Source organism: Rissa tridactyla, chromosome 9 (assembly GCF_028500815.1).
Source record: "Rissa tridactyla isolate bRisTri1 chromosome 9, bRisTri1.patW.cur.20221130, whole genome shotgun sequence".
Classification (NCBI taxonomy): domain Eukaryota; kingdom Metazoa; phylum Chordata; class Aves; order Charadriiformes; family Laridae; genus Rissa; species Rissa tridactyla.
This window is the reverse complement of record NC_071474.1, coordinates 47,379,027-47,392,165: the sequence shown is the minus strand read 5'-3', so window position 1 is coordinate 47,392,165 and position 13,139 is coordinate 47,379,027. Positions and strand designations below refer to the sequence as shown.

The 13,139-nt window shown below is 47.8% G+C and overlaps 1 protein-coding gene across 3 annotated transcripts in view; it reads left to right on the top strand.

The window, feature by feature from the left end:
• The window catches only part of LOC128914614 (uncharacterized), a 229,292-nt gene that overhangs the window by 151,298 nt on the left and 64,855 nt on the right, over positions 1–13,139 (top strand). For all 3 annotated transcript variants that reach the window (XM_054213844.1, XM_054213842.1, XM_054213843.1), the window contains exon 5: positions 2,712–2,891. In XM_054213844.1, coding sequence (XP_054069819.1) covers positions 2,712–2,891 — 180 coding nt within the window. The remainder of the gene's footprint in view (positions 1–2,711; positions 2,892–13,139) is intronic.

The window sequence follows — 13,139 nt, the reverse complement described above, 5'->3', positions numbered from 1 at the left end:
GGGAGGTAGCCACGGAAAAAAGGGGGAGATGTTATGTATGTTATGTATTACTGCAAGATTTCTGTGACACTGTAAGAAATGTTTTCATGCTGTTTCACAAATCTCTGGTAAGGTCTCTTTGGGAATAGTATTTACAGTTCTGGTCATCTATGTTCGAGAAAGATGCAGGCAAAATATCTAGATGCCTAAAAGGGCTGGTGAAGTGCTCAGGGGAAGGACGAGCCGCCTGCCAAGGCAAGGCTGAAAGAGCAGAGCTTGTTTAACCGGGGAAACTGGAGGCCGGGCAGTGTCCATAAAAACGGCAAAGGGGAAACACAAGTGAAGGAGAAGAGCTTGGTCCTGGCAGAAGAACCGATGACTGTTAACTGGTCTTGAATGTATGGTTTCTTCAGCTGTGAAGTCTTCGTTCCTTCCAGCTCTGTCTTGGAGTTCTTGGTGGTTTAAACCGGTTCATATTTATGAAAACACCTAGAAACCTTGATTTAGGGCGTCACAAGGTGTTGTGAGGAAGCACTGAAAAAACACATCACTACCTGGGTTGAACATTCAGTTGCTGCACTGGAAGCAGAAATCAATCTTTATAACTGTTATTTTTCCAGACGTAGCTGCCTGACTTTGCTAAGTGAGGGCCCAGAGCGGGGGCGAACTGAGGGTCCTGCACCATCTGCCCCTCATTTCAATGGGATCCTCTGGTGCCTGGCTCCTCGCAGCTCTGTATCAACAGCCCAAATGTGAGATAACCCCACACTAATCCAGGAGATGCCCTCTGCGATAAGTCCAGCGCATCGATTAGGTCCATTGCTTGACTCTTCCATGAGAGCTTGTTATTAACCCGTGCCTTTGTTTTCTGTTTGCTGTCAAGTGATGTTGTGAGGCTGGGGTGTAGAAATCCCCTATGTGATACACAAAGAAGCCATGTTTCTTTTACAGCTGATTTTAAAGTGGATTTGTCAAAATGGAAGTAGGAGGACCATTGTTTTACTTTATCTACTGCAGGAACGAGAGGCCCGCTGGCTAGATACACCTTGGCTTTGAGGATGAAAGGCACTAAGTGTCAGGTTAGGCTTTCTTAGATCTTGCTACTTTAAGTACAACTGACTCTAATAATTGAAGAGCCGAAAGTGCAACGGTAACTGTCACAAACCTAAGAAGCGTGATTTCTTAAAGGAAAATCAGTTCAAGGAAAATGGTAAATCAGGTCCTTTAATCTGTTGACTAAATTGCCTGTAGGGACTTGAATGCTCTTATACGTTTATGCTGAGAACCCTGCAGCAGTGCTAGAAGGTTTACTGCAGGTTCTTACTGTGCAGGTAGTTATTAGCAGGCATTTTGGTAAGCCAGACTTATTAAAGAGCCGTTAAAAGCACTCTAACCATTCCCAGTGCTTCTGCACTTACATAAGCGCTGCGCCGGGTTATTGTCTTTATGCTCTGTATTGCTTGCCTAAATTGAGAGGATATCTGTGGCTGTTAAAGTCTTGCCCTGTGGAAGGTCTGTAACGGCTGCAGCGCTGAGCTCTTCCTTTGCGAGCTGAAATTCCGATTTGGAGGCGCGCCCAAGTGCATATTTAGTGCGTCTCAGACGGCAGAATTAACGAACAAGGTTCAGGATGGCTCTGACACGCTCATAAGCATATGGGTAAAGTCTGTGTTTGCTAGGACAGTCTTACTGTTCCGTGCAGAATTCCTGCAGTGGACAAAACATAAACACAATTTATTATTCTGTTGAAAAATACATGACTGTCGTTCTGAGGAGACAGCGGGTGGCCCAGGCATGGATGGATGATTTGGCTTGTGGATGCACAAGCATCAGTGTTCGGATGAGTCTTTCCCGCATGCATTAAGCAGGAGGCATGCAATGAGAATGAGAAGGTCCCCGCCGTGGTGCTGGTCCAGCTCTAAGGCAACCGTGTGCTCCACGTGGAGGGACGTTCAGTAGGTCCTGTCGGACACAAGCCTGGCCTCAGCCCAGTCTCTGGTGGGCAGGTGCCTGCGTCCGAGGGCTGTCACGGCAGCCAGCGCCCGCAGGTTTCTGGTGAGCAGAGGGAGGTTGGAACATGCTGTGGAGCTGGGCTGTGCTCCAGGTCGGGTCTGGAAGGGGTCAGCAGGGTGCCACCATGCCCTTTTCTGCTGTGTAGCTTGAAGATTTCAAAAGCAAGGGACGTCAGTACATCACCAGCACTAAAAAAATACTGTTCTTTTAAATATGTTTGCAAATTTTGCTTGGATTTGCATGGAAAGCCTTCTGAGCCTCCAGCTGACGTTTGATCCTTGAAGTGAGCAAACTTGCTCTGAGACCTAAATTCCTTTGCAGGACACCATCGCTTGGTTTTGCCATTTTTGGTAACTCCCCGCTCTACATTCTGCTAACCGAACTGTACCTGAAAGCCATGTACCTTGATAGACGTGCATGCTCCTAACTGTGGCGTGGCGGTGGCAGGGGAGGTGTTGCTTTTCCCCCACGTGGGACCTGAGAGGTGCTGAACATCCGCACGCGGTGCTCGCTTGCGCGGCATGGTTAGGAGCAGAGCGGCGGCCTGTAGAAATGGTCGCAGGCCGGGTTGCACCACGGGAGGGTGAAATTGTTATGGATTGGAATGGAGGAAAATCGTTTTACTTTGGCTGAGCGCTTTTTTTTCTGTGCTGCTGCTGTGCATGTGCTTGCGTCGGGGAACCGAGCTTTTATTGACTACTGGTTTTCTGTTTTCAAAGCTGATCAGTGGTGGTTCTATTGTAAGTGCTGAGGCAGTATGGGATCACGTCACCATGGCCAACCGGGAGTTGGCGTTTAAAGCAGGAGACGTTATCAAGGTCCTGGATGCTTCCAACAAGGACTGGTGGTGGGGTCAGATCGATGATGAAGAAGGATGGTTTCCCGCCAGCTTCGTGAGGGTGAGTGACTTTCTTCTTTTTACCGCTACAATGAATCACTGCCGACGCTGCTCAGAACGGTCAATGAACTGAACTGGTTCCTGTGTTTGTTGTCATTGATGCTTATTTCCAGTGTGTCTGTTTTCTGTCGGCAAAAATGGGGAGCAAAGGTTTCAAAAGGAACGAGAGTGGGGTAGAGGGAGGCTGGAATAGGTGTTGGCTCTGCTTTTTGTGCTCTTGGGATATGGAGTGGCCTTTGCTGTGTGTCTGCTGTAGCCTCTTTCCTTAAGCAGTTCTGTGGAAAACCTGTTAAGTATCATGCGGGCTACGAGTCGATGATTTGGTGGGGCCTAAAAGTTCACGCCGGCTACAAATGACTCGCATCTGGCAGAGCTTTCTGGTCTGTGTGTCACACAGGGAGGTGTCAGCCCTCCCCTTGCCAAAAGCAGCGCTGCGTTTTGACTCTTCAGCAGTTTGGCATGTAAAATTACTTCAGTAATTATTCCGTGACCAGCTCTGGTTATTTTTTTTTTTTAAGGGGACAAGGAACCATTCTGCTTGTCTCTGTTTTTCTGCTGAAGCAGGTTTTGCTGTACCCAGCCACCTCCAGCGGCGATCTGGCCTTTACAAATAAGAAGGATTTGAGCACTTAATTTTTTGCTCAGTGTGTGTTAAGAAAGCCAAGGGACGAGAAGATGCCCTTTTTGCTATTGTCAGCTCCTGCCACATTATTTGGGCCCTCTCGAGCCTTCCTCGGGGAGTCAAGACGTCGGCTTTGACCTTGTGCGCTTCCTTCTCCTCTCCCTTCTGCGCAGGGTTCGATAGGTGGAATCAGAGATTTAATTCCTTTAGAAGCTTAGGGGATATGGTTCAAAAAATGAAGATTTCTTTTGCCTTGTAAAATTGTGTGAAAGATGACTGTTTCCTCTGAGCCTCCCAGGCAATTTGACAAGCTGCGTGGCAGTCGAGGGGAAGACTCTTCTCTCTGAAACGCTCCCTGAAGATGATGCTGCGTCCCGAGGAGATGCCGTGTTTGCTCTGCTTCTCTGCCTGTCTTACCCTCCCTCTGAACCCTCCCTCTTTTTGGCAACCCTGCACCATCAGCATCCCTGTTTGATTACATCACTTCATCTGGGAAATAGCCATTAGGAAAATCGGGTTACAGTCTACGACCTGGTGTTTCCCAGTGATGTACAATGACCACCGACGAGGGAACCTGCACCTTTGCTCGCTTCTGCCTCCCCGGCGGACACTTCCCCCCCTCCTGCCCCGTGGTACTCATGATGCAGCTCTGTGTCTCTCCTAGGTCTGGCCAGTGCTAAGAGCGAGAGAGCCGTGACTGGAACTGGAGCCTGGGCTGCCTGCGTGAAAAAGTTGATGCTGTTACTCTGGCCCAGAATAACAAATAGCATTTAGTATTTTGCTGAACAGGACACATGAGTCTGACCCTGCAGCCGGTGGAGATAATGAGTTTGGAAAATGGATTTGCATCAGGTGTGATCAAGATGATAATCTTATTGCAGAAAATATTCTCACCTGTGTCGCTGGCACATCTCCTCCGTGTTGCTGGCTGGAAAGGCTGAATTAGAAAAATCTGTCTGTCTGATTATGTTTGCTTAATTTGGAGACTGAAATATTCTGGGCCAGTTTAACTTTTCAGTGCATTGACCGGTGCTGTTTGGTTTTGCGATTCAGGGGAAAAGATTTAATATCCTTTTTTGTGTAATGTCGTAAACATACTGTTCACGGTAGGTTGAATAACAGTCTTGCTTTTTGCTATCCTGTTTTCTAAAAAAACCACACCAAACAACTAAACAGAGCAACCCATTTACTCTAAGGCCCAAACCCATGGATCATTCAGCTTGGCTGAACTTTCCACCTCTCTCTACACTTTTCAAAGGCTGGGAGGATGATTTTAGAAGCTGGGAAAAACAAAGGAGAGGAATAAATGAATCTCAGACTTGTACACAAACGTCTGAACAACATCCTGGAACAAACCTGCGTGCTTGGGATCATGATGGCTTTGCCAGGCAAGTTTCTTGCCCGTTCTGTCTAATGTCGCAACCCTGCAGTTTGACTTTATTCCAGCAAAATCAAGCCTTCCATCAGCTCTGCAAGAGGTCGTAGCACTTTTTCCATCTGTGAGATACTTGTTTAGCGCGGGCTGGGACCAGCCACCTGCCCTGGGACCGAACGATCCCAAAGTGGGGAAACTGCATGGGTTTGCTGCCACAAATGATAATTAATATTTAAAAATAAGTACCAGCATTTCAAAAAAAAAAAAATGCAAGTGGAGTTCTGGCCCAGTTTTGTCCGCAGCTCTGCAAGGGAGGCTGAAGGGGAAAATCCACCCTTCGGGTTTACAAAAGAGCGGCAGCTTCTGGGTGTGCTGCCACGAGGCAGCCCACTCGCTGCTTGTCCTGTGCTGAGAACGCAACCCCCATTTGGGCTGTCATGTTCTCCTCTCCGCTGTTGGCTGAGGTCGCTCCCTTGCCTCTTCATTTCTATTCTTGCATATTCCCCCCGCCCCCTTCACTCCCCGTCTTTCTTGGTAAGTAGTTTGAACCAGATGCCTGCAAAGCCCTTGGGGCCTTTCGTGAAGGTGCCCGGAACCCCTCGGTTGCCCTCAGGACCATCGCGGCAGGTTCGTGCTCCTTCAGGGTCCTGCCAAGGAGCGTTTCACCCGAACGCTTTTCGCTTTCCTCTTCTCTCCATTTTTTTTCTTGTGTTTCTTTTCCAGCTGATCGCTCTTTCGTAATGAGGAGGCTGAGTTTTTTCTCTGTTGTTCTTTGAGCCCTGCTTTTTTAAGACGATGCCAGAAAACTGCCTGATTTAGCCTGGGTGGTTCTAGTTTTACTTGCGAAATAATTGCTTTCCTTTATATCTATATTCCTCTTATGCAAGTACAGGAGGAAAAGGGAACGACGTGTTGCATAGCAGAGGATGAAAAGCAGTTCAAGTAAGGGATGGCAGGACAGACCAGACCGGTGTAGAGGCAAACAGGATGAATTTGAGGATATTTTAGACCGCAGGGCTCTGGTAGGTGCTACCAGGGAGTGCAGCAGAAGATCACTGCAAAGTCAGATTCCTCTGAAAGTCATTTGGATCACTTCTGAGGACAAAACTGGGCTGGAAACCTAGTTTACAATGAGACGTCTGACGCTTCTTGCTCTCCAGCCAGATCATATGAAAATCTTTGGCAAAGCATTTGGCACTCACAAAATCTCATAGCAGGAGAAATTCACATTTGCAAGCGCAGAGGAAAAGAGTAACTTGCTGATTCCCTTGGCCTCTTTTACACGCGTAGTTGGGAGGGTTGCAGACAAAAACTGCCCTTGAATTGCCTGCACATACAGGACTTGTTGTCTCTGGGCATAACACCTGCAGTTATCCTCCTTGTAGCTTGAGATTTGGCTAGAAGGAAGGGGGAGGGAGGAAAGCCATAGGGTTTTGGGAGCACAGGAGCTTTCAAGGAGAAACTGGATGATGAAGCGATGCTTTTTGGGGAAGAGAAAAAGCACATTGGAGAAGTAAAACGCGGAGCTGGTAAGAAATGGTGAACAGTTTCCCGCAGAAACCTGCTGCACTCAGGGAGAAAGTTATGAAAACCCGTAAGCCGTTAGAGAGGCAGATGAGAACTCCAGAACTAGGCTTAAGACTGAATAATGAGCTGGGTTGAGGACATACGAAGGTATCGATGTTGTATTTTAGCACATATTATCAAGTGAGCTTGCTGGACGACCACAGGGTGCAACCATCAGTCTTGTCATTAGCTGCACAGTGTCTCTGAGTGTCCTGTCAACTTTCAGGGCTCTGAGAGGGTGGGAGGTGCAGTTGGAAAAAAACAGCAGGAATTTTAAACAGGATTTCATGTACTTGTGGGGCTGATGCTACTTGTTGCTCTTCTTTCCTCTGTGGCTGGCATAGCCTTGGGCTGTCTTTGCATGATGTGGTACGAGTGAGTTTTTACATACCAGCACATCCAGCGTCCAGATCTGCTCAAAAAAATAGGCTTAGTGTTTGTAGGGAGGAATTTACAGCCCATAATAATACTCCAGTACTGCAAACGGATCAGTTGTCATACCTTAAGGTCTCCTTTAGAAAATACAGTAATTCTCAAACGAAAGTTTTCATTGCTGAGCCAAACATCAAGTCTCCAAAATGGCCCAAGTGAGATTCAAACACTCTAAACACAGGAAATCAAATGGCATCGTGTTTGTGCTCTGACATATTTCCACTGAAAAAGAAGTAAAAAAAAAGAGAGCTTATGGATGTTTAGTGCTGTGAAATCTTTCCAAAGAGACAACGGCAGAATGCACCCGTCCTGGGCAGAGAAGGGGATTTATTTTGTTATAAAGCTCTCCTTAATCTCTTTGGAGACCAAGAGGCAGATTGAGTTTCCAGAACACATTTCTTCTCACCTCAGGAGCGGTGACTCTTCCTTCCCTATATTTACTAAGCTGAGCTAAAGAGCAAATCTGGGGTTGTAGCGCCTGGTGACTGTTGAGTTGTGGTGCAGAAGTGAAGGGCAACGGTCCTCCAAAGGCTTGAGCAAAGATGGTGAATAACCGCTTTGTGGTCTGTACCCCTCGTGTAGGAGAAAGCGCAGGGGTGGATCCATGCAGCAACGCTCCTTGTTCTCTCTCTCATCATTGCCTAGGTTTCCCCAAGTGTTGTAATTTTAGATTGATTTTCCTGCTGGAAAGCTGCCTTTGACCCACTTTATTTTCTGCTGCTAAAGAAGAAGTGCTAGAGGAGTCGGTGTAAGCTTTTAAGGCACTGTTTAGTAGGAGACTCTAAACCCGAGTCCTGTCTGAATGCCTGGCAGCCCCTACCCTTTATCGGGTGGGTGGGTTTAACTTTTATTTGTAGGAGTTGTGGCTGTGCTCTCTATTGCCAGTGTAGTTCCAGCAGCCCACCACATCTTGCTGTCCTGTCTGCTTTCCCCCCCGCCCCTGCTTTAAAATCTCTCTGTATGTGTAGGGATCTTGATACAACAGCGCACCACCCACCTGCTTTTCTGCTGCAGTCGTTGCGTTAGCATTTACTCAGCGCCGGTGGCAGCTAGGTGAGGTTTTTCCAGGGAAAAGAGGATGGCGCTGAGGCAGCCTTCACCTGTTGGACAGACGGAATGGTCTGTGCTGCAGTGTCTGCTGCAGTCGGTGCCTTCTAAAGGAGATTTTATTTTCCCATGGCAAATCCAGAATAAAAATAGCTTCTGGTAGAGGTGTCGCGCACAGCGCGAGCAGCACTGCACAGCGCCAGGATGCACTGCAGACAAATTGTGGGTGGGTTTTTTTAAAGTCAAGCAGCACTTTAGCATCCAAACGCTGCCTGTGCTAATTGCAGCTGCCATTAGTGTGACAACTCATGCCACGCAGACAGCTCAGCATCCTCAGATCCCCAAAGGTTCAAATGCTGGCACTTGGGCCCTTCCTTGTAGGAGCTGGGTCGCAGGTGCAAAACCTGCGTCTTGAGGCCATTTGAATCAGGCAGACTCGGCACAAATCTTCACAGCCCCTTCCTCTGCCAGACTGGTCGTGAAGAAAGGTCCTTCCCCCAAATGAAGCAGTGGTTTCCTCAGCCTGGCAGGGTTTCTGCAATGAGCTGCTGGAGCAGCTGAGCTTTCGCTCTTCCCAGTTGGGCATCTCATAGAATCATAGGACCATTTAGGTTGGAAAAGACCTTTAAGATCATCAAGTCCAACCGTTAACTCAGCACTGCCAAGTCCACCACTAAAATGTGTCCCTCAGCACCACCTCTACACGTCCTTAGATACCTTCAGGGATGGGGATTTCACCACTTCCCTGGGCAGCCTGTTCTAATGCTTGGCAGCTCCTTTGGTGAAGAAGTTTTTCCTGATATCCATCCTAAATCTCCCCTGGTGCAACACGAGGCTGTTTCTTCTTGTCCTGTTGCCTGTTGGGAGAAGAGACCGACCCCACCTGGATACAACCTCCTTTCAAGTGGTTGTAGAGAGTGATAAGGTCTCCCCTCAGCCTCCTCTTCTCCAAGCTAATGTCACACCATACGCCGAGGGCTTTTGGTTTTTAGGAAATGGGGAGGGCTGAGCCCTAACTCACAGTGTTTTGGTGGATATGGTGTAGCACACCCAGTTTATTGCAGTGTCCGCACAACTTTTGCTACATGGTGGAGCTCCAGCCCGTGGGAGTCTGTGCATTGAGACTGCAGGAAACAGAGGGAGGAAGCACAGGGCAAGTTCTTAGAACCCATTTTTATTCACCTTTCATGGATACAGAGTCTGAAGCTGTCCCTATAGAGAACACTGTTTTCTCCTTTTCCAGGAAAGAATGAAGAATATTTCTCACCTTGAGTAAAGGGAACTTCCGAGGCTGGGCATGGAGAGTTTTAGAGGGGAAGGAAGGGCTGGAAGTTGGTCTGCTGAAGCTGGGCAGTTTCAGGAAGGAAAGAGAAGGTATCAAAGAGCCTGTGAACTGGAGGGAAGCGAAGGACAGAGGGGCTGGAGCCAGATTACAGAAGGAAAAATTCAGGCTGTGGGAGGAAATAGTGGTAGGAACACAGGAGGGAAAACAACTTGCTTCAGCTGCCTTTCCTTCTACTGCCAAATGTCCTATTCCTCATCCTGGAAGAGGATACAGGGAGAAGATGATCTGTGTTTCCTAGCGAGCAGCATCCCAAGCACAGTCCTGCGCTTCCCCCGTGCCTGGGGCCTGCCCCCAGAAGGGCAGCGGGGACAGGCAGCATCCCCTGCCTCTTGCCTCCTGCCAGGGCCTCACCTCCGCTCTGAAGGCAGGGAAGGGAGAAGCATCGGCTCCTGGGCATTTGTGGAGCCCAGGAGAGTCTGTGCTCCCTCCTGAGGGCAGGGGCAGGCCGTGCCCGGATCACTGGATTGCCACGCGGAGACTGATGCTGTTTTACTTATGCAAAGCTCTGCACCACGAGCCCTACTTTATTGCAAATAAGCAAGTGATCTTTTTAATCCAGTATGGAGTCCAACAGAGCGTGTATATAATATAGTGCATGTGGCTGAAAGCACAGCAGTAGCAAACCACCAGTTTAGGAGAAAGGAGAGGGGACAAACCCCGCGGCTCCCGGAGCAGCGCTGCTGAGCAGGGCAGCGTGGCAGGTGGGTAGAATAGTCCCGAGGCCCTGTGAGCCTGTTTCTGTTGGTTATTGGAGTCCCCTGCGCACCCCTGCAGTTGTTGCAGGGCTAATGACACTGTAATACTGCTGTCTGGTACCAGATTTTGGAGCAAGTTGGGCGGCTGACACTCGTATTTGTTGTAAAGTCGCTGGCGAGTAGAAGTTCGGGGAAATGGCAACAGCTCTCTGGAAGGATCCGCCTGTATCATTAATCTGCCATGTTATTTAATTGTGAGCTAGAATCCAGGATGGCACATTATCTGCTAGTTTTGTCCTTGTGAGTATCCAGTGGAAGGAGATTAATAATCCAGATGGCTGGTAGAATGTTTGTTTTATCATGCTTTCTGATTATTACCAGACTATCAGCCCTTAGTGCCTATTCAAGTAAAATGTCCTCTATATACAGTGTATGCATTCAGCAGTCTAAATATATAATAATTACAGGTCGGCTAATGTTGGAACAGTGCCATTTGGTGATTTTATGCACCATTTGGGTATAGCTGCAAATTGATACATCACATTTCTACAGATTTTATATAAATCGCATATAATATTAACTAGCACAATGAAATGATCAGCTCGCTCTGGCTCCCATAACTGGATCCTTAGGCAAAAGGGGCTTTTTTTATTTGACTATTTTACTTTTATCTGCCTCTGCAAATTATTGTGTTATTCAGGAGCTGGTCATGACTTCCTAATTAGGGCTGAATTTTGAAATAGGACTGTGAGCCTCATGATAAGCTTGTTCTTCTCCACATGTAGGGTGGCCTTTCAGTACGAAACATCACTTAGGAGTAGCATTATGCAACTTGATTTTTTTTCTCCCTGTAGTTTTTTTCTTGGTTTCTTTTAATTAATTCTTAATACAAAGCGTTTGAGGTGGTTCTCGGGGCAGGCTTCGTTGTTTGGCATGCTGGACCTTTTGAATGGTGTGGGGGAGACCCACACGGTGCCATGTTATTGCAGAGCCCCTGCTTTTTTGTGTTGCAGAGGTATTAAAAAAGGCACTGAAGGCCGATTTATTATTGTAGGGTTGTTGATGACTGCTCAGCAGCTGCTATTATTTATTCTTTAAAAAAAGAAAAAAGTGGCAGTGGATGCAGTAATTCAGGCCGGTATCCCAACCCCCCGCCTGTGCCAAGCCACAGCCCCTAATGGCTGAGAGGGACAGGGGACAGGACAGGAGCCTTGAGGGACTTCCCAAGATCCAGGTGAGAGGCAGGACAAGCTGCCAGGGAATGGAGGTCCCATCTCTGCTTGGTGGAAAGCCCCACAGGAGCTTCACAGGGGTGGCAGCCACCCATCTTGAGCAGGGAAAACTGGGGAGATGAGGTGGAACTGGGAGAAAAACTAGAGTTCTGAAGCTTCTTCTATTAAAAAAAAAAAAGGAGATTTGCCCTGGGAGGGAGGTACAGCTGTGCATTTGTGTCCAGGGCACATTGGGAAAGCTGGGGAAGAGAGAGCCCCTTTTCCATTGGTGGTCTCCCGGCTGTTATCCGCAGCAACAGAGGTCAAGCATTTCAGGCAGGAGAGCATTTTTGGGAGAGCTGTGTGTGTCTAAAACATAGCGAACACCCTACTTACAGGTGACTATGGACTGGGCTAAAATAGGAACCTTTGCAGCATTGTCTAAATGAACCAAATATGACATTTAAGGAGTTCCTGGGAAAAAACAGTGTCACCCCCAGTTTGCCTCTTCCACCTTCCTGTCGCCTGCAGCACACCGTTGTTGCGGGTGGAGGGAGCGGGGCAGTGAAGCAGAGAGGATGTGGCTTGGGGTGCTGGTGTTGGGTCGGAGCACACTATTAACACTTCGCGTGCAGCCTTCCCTTCCTCCAAGGCAGCCCAGCTCCTTCTCAGCACAGGCACAAGAGGATCTGAGAGCTGAAGTTGCAAACCCAGCCGTCCTGTGTCAGACCAAAGGTCCGTCTCTAGCCAAATAGTTGCTCATGGATGAGTACAAGAGTGCGGGGAGTCCACAGTCACACATTTAAGTCCATATTTCAAAGTACGTATGAGCTTTTCTATGCCCTCCGCTTCAACGCAAAGCCTGTCAACCTCAAAAATATTAATGAAAAATGTCCTTGATAAGGTAAATTATCCCCATGTATAGATGGGGAAAGCCTCCACCAGTTTAAGTGGTTGGCCCAAGGTCAGCAGCAGAGTGAGTCATGGTCCGAGCTTCAAGTGATCCCCTGGAAGAATGATCTTTGCTTGAATTTTGGAGAACTTTTGAGATCAAGAAAAAACGCAGGAGCGTTTGAACGGCGCAGTGGGGTTTGTGCTTTTCACAGCTGAGGCTGGAGAGCGCGGGGTGAAAGGCACATTCGGCTTCCTCTGTTACCGATAAAATGGTTGCATTTGTTTTTAATCTAAAGCAGAAGCCATCTAGACTAGAGCTGCAGTTTTTTCGTATTGGGAACATGAATCCTAGCAGGAAGGAGCAAAAATTTCATTAAGGAAAAAAGCAGGACTCCTGGGATTCCCAGATGTGGAAGCAGGGAGTGCTCCTGCAGTGCACAAAAGGCAGACCAAATTCTGAGATTTTTGGAAATCATGAACGTTTGCAAGTTTGCTGTTTGCCTTAGGGTTTCGAAGCCTTCAGGATTCATGCTTTCAAGCTTCTTCCCCCTACTATTGTGTTTAGATCTTTCCTGCTTTATTTTTTAAGTGAAAATCGAAATTTTTCTCCTGATCACTTGACTCCAAGAGGTAGAGCTTTAAAAATATCCTCTGTTGCCAAACTGGCAGGAGCGTCATGAAATTTGGTAACCAGTCGTTCCAGTTGGGCTTGGGAGAGCTGCAAAATACCTTTTCCTAGTAGCAGGCAGGTAGGATGGGAAGTTATTTTAAACTTCAGCCAACAGGATTTAATTACCTGCGTTGGTCCTGCTTGATTTTCAACGTATATTTAGGTTGGAATGCCGATAAAGGTCTCATGAGGACCTGTCCCTCAAAGGACTCCCCGTGCAGTTCTGTCCTTCCCGGATCGAGCCCATTTTCTCTTCTGAGGATGGTCCCCAGGTTTTCACAGCAGAGCCCCCACTAAAATCAATGTCACTGATGTAAGTTGCCCCCTGAGATCACTTTGGCGGTTTTACACCAGCATGGCAGTTACGCAGAAGCAGCACTTGGACGTTTATT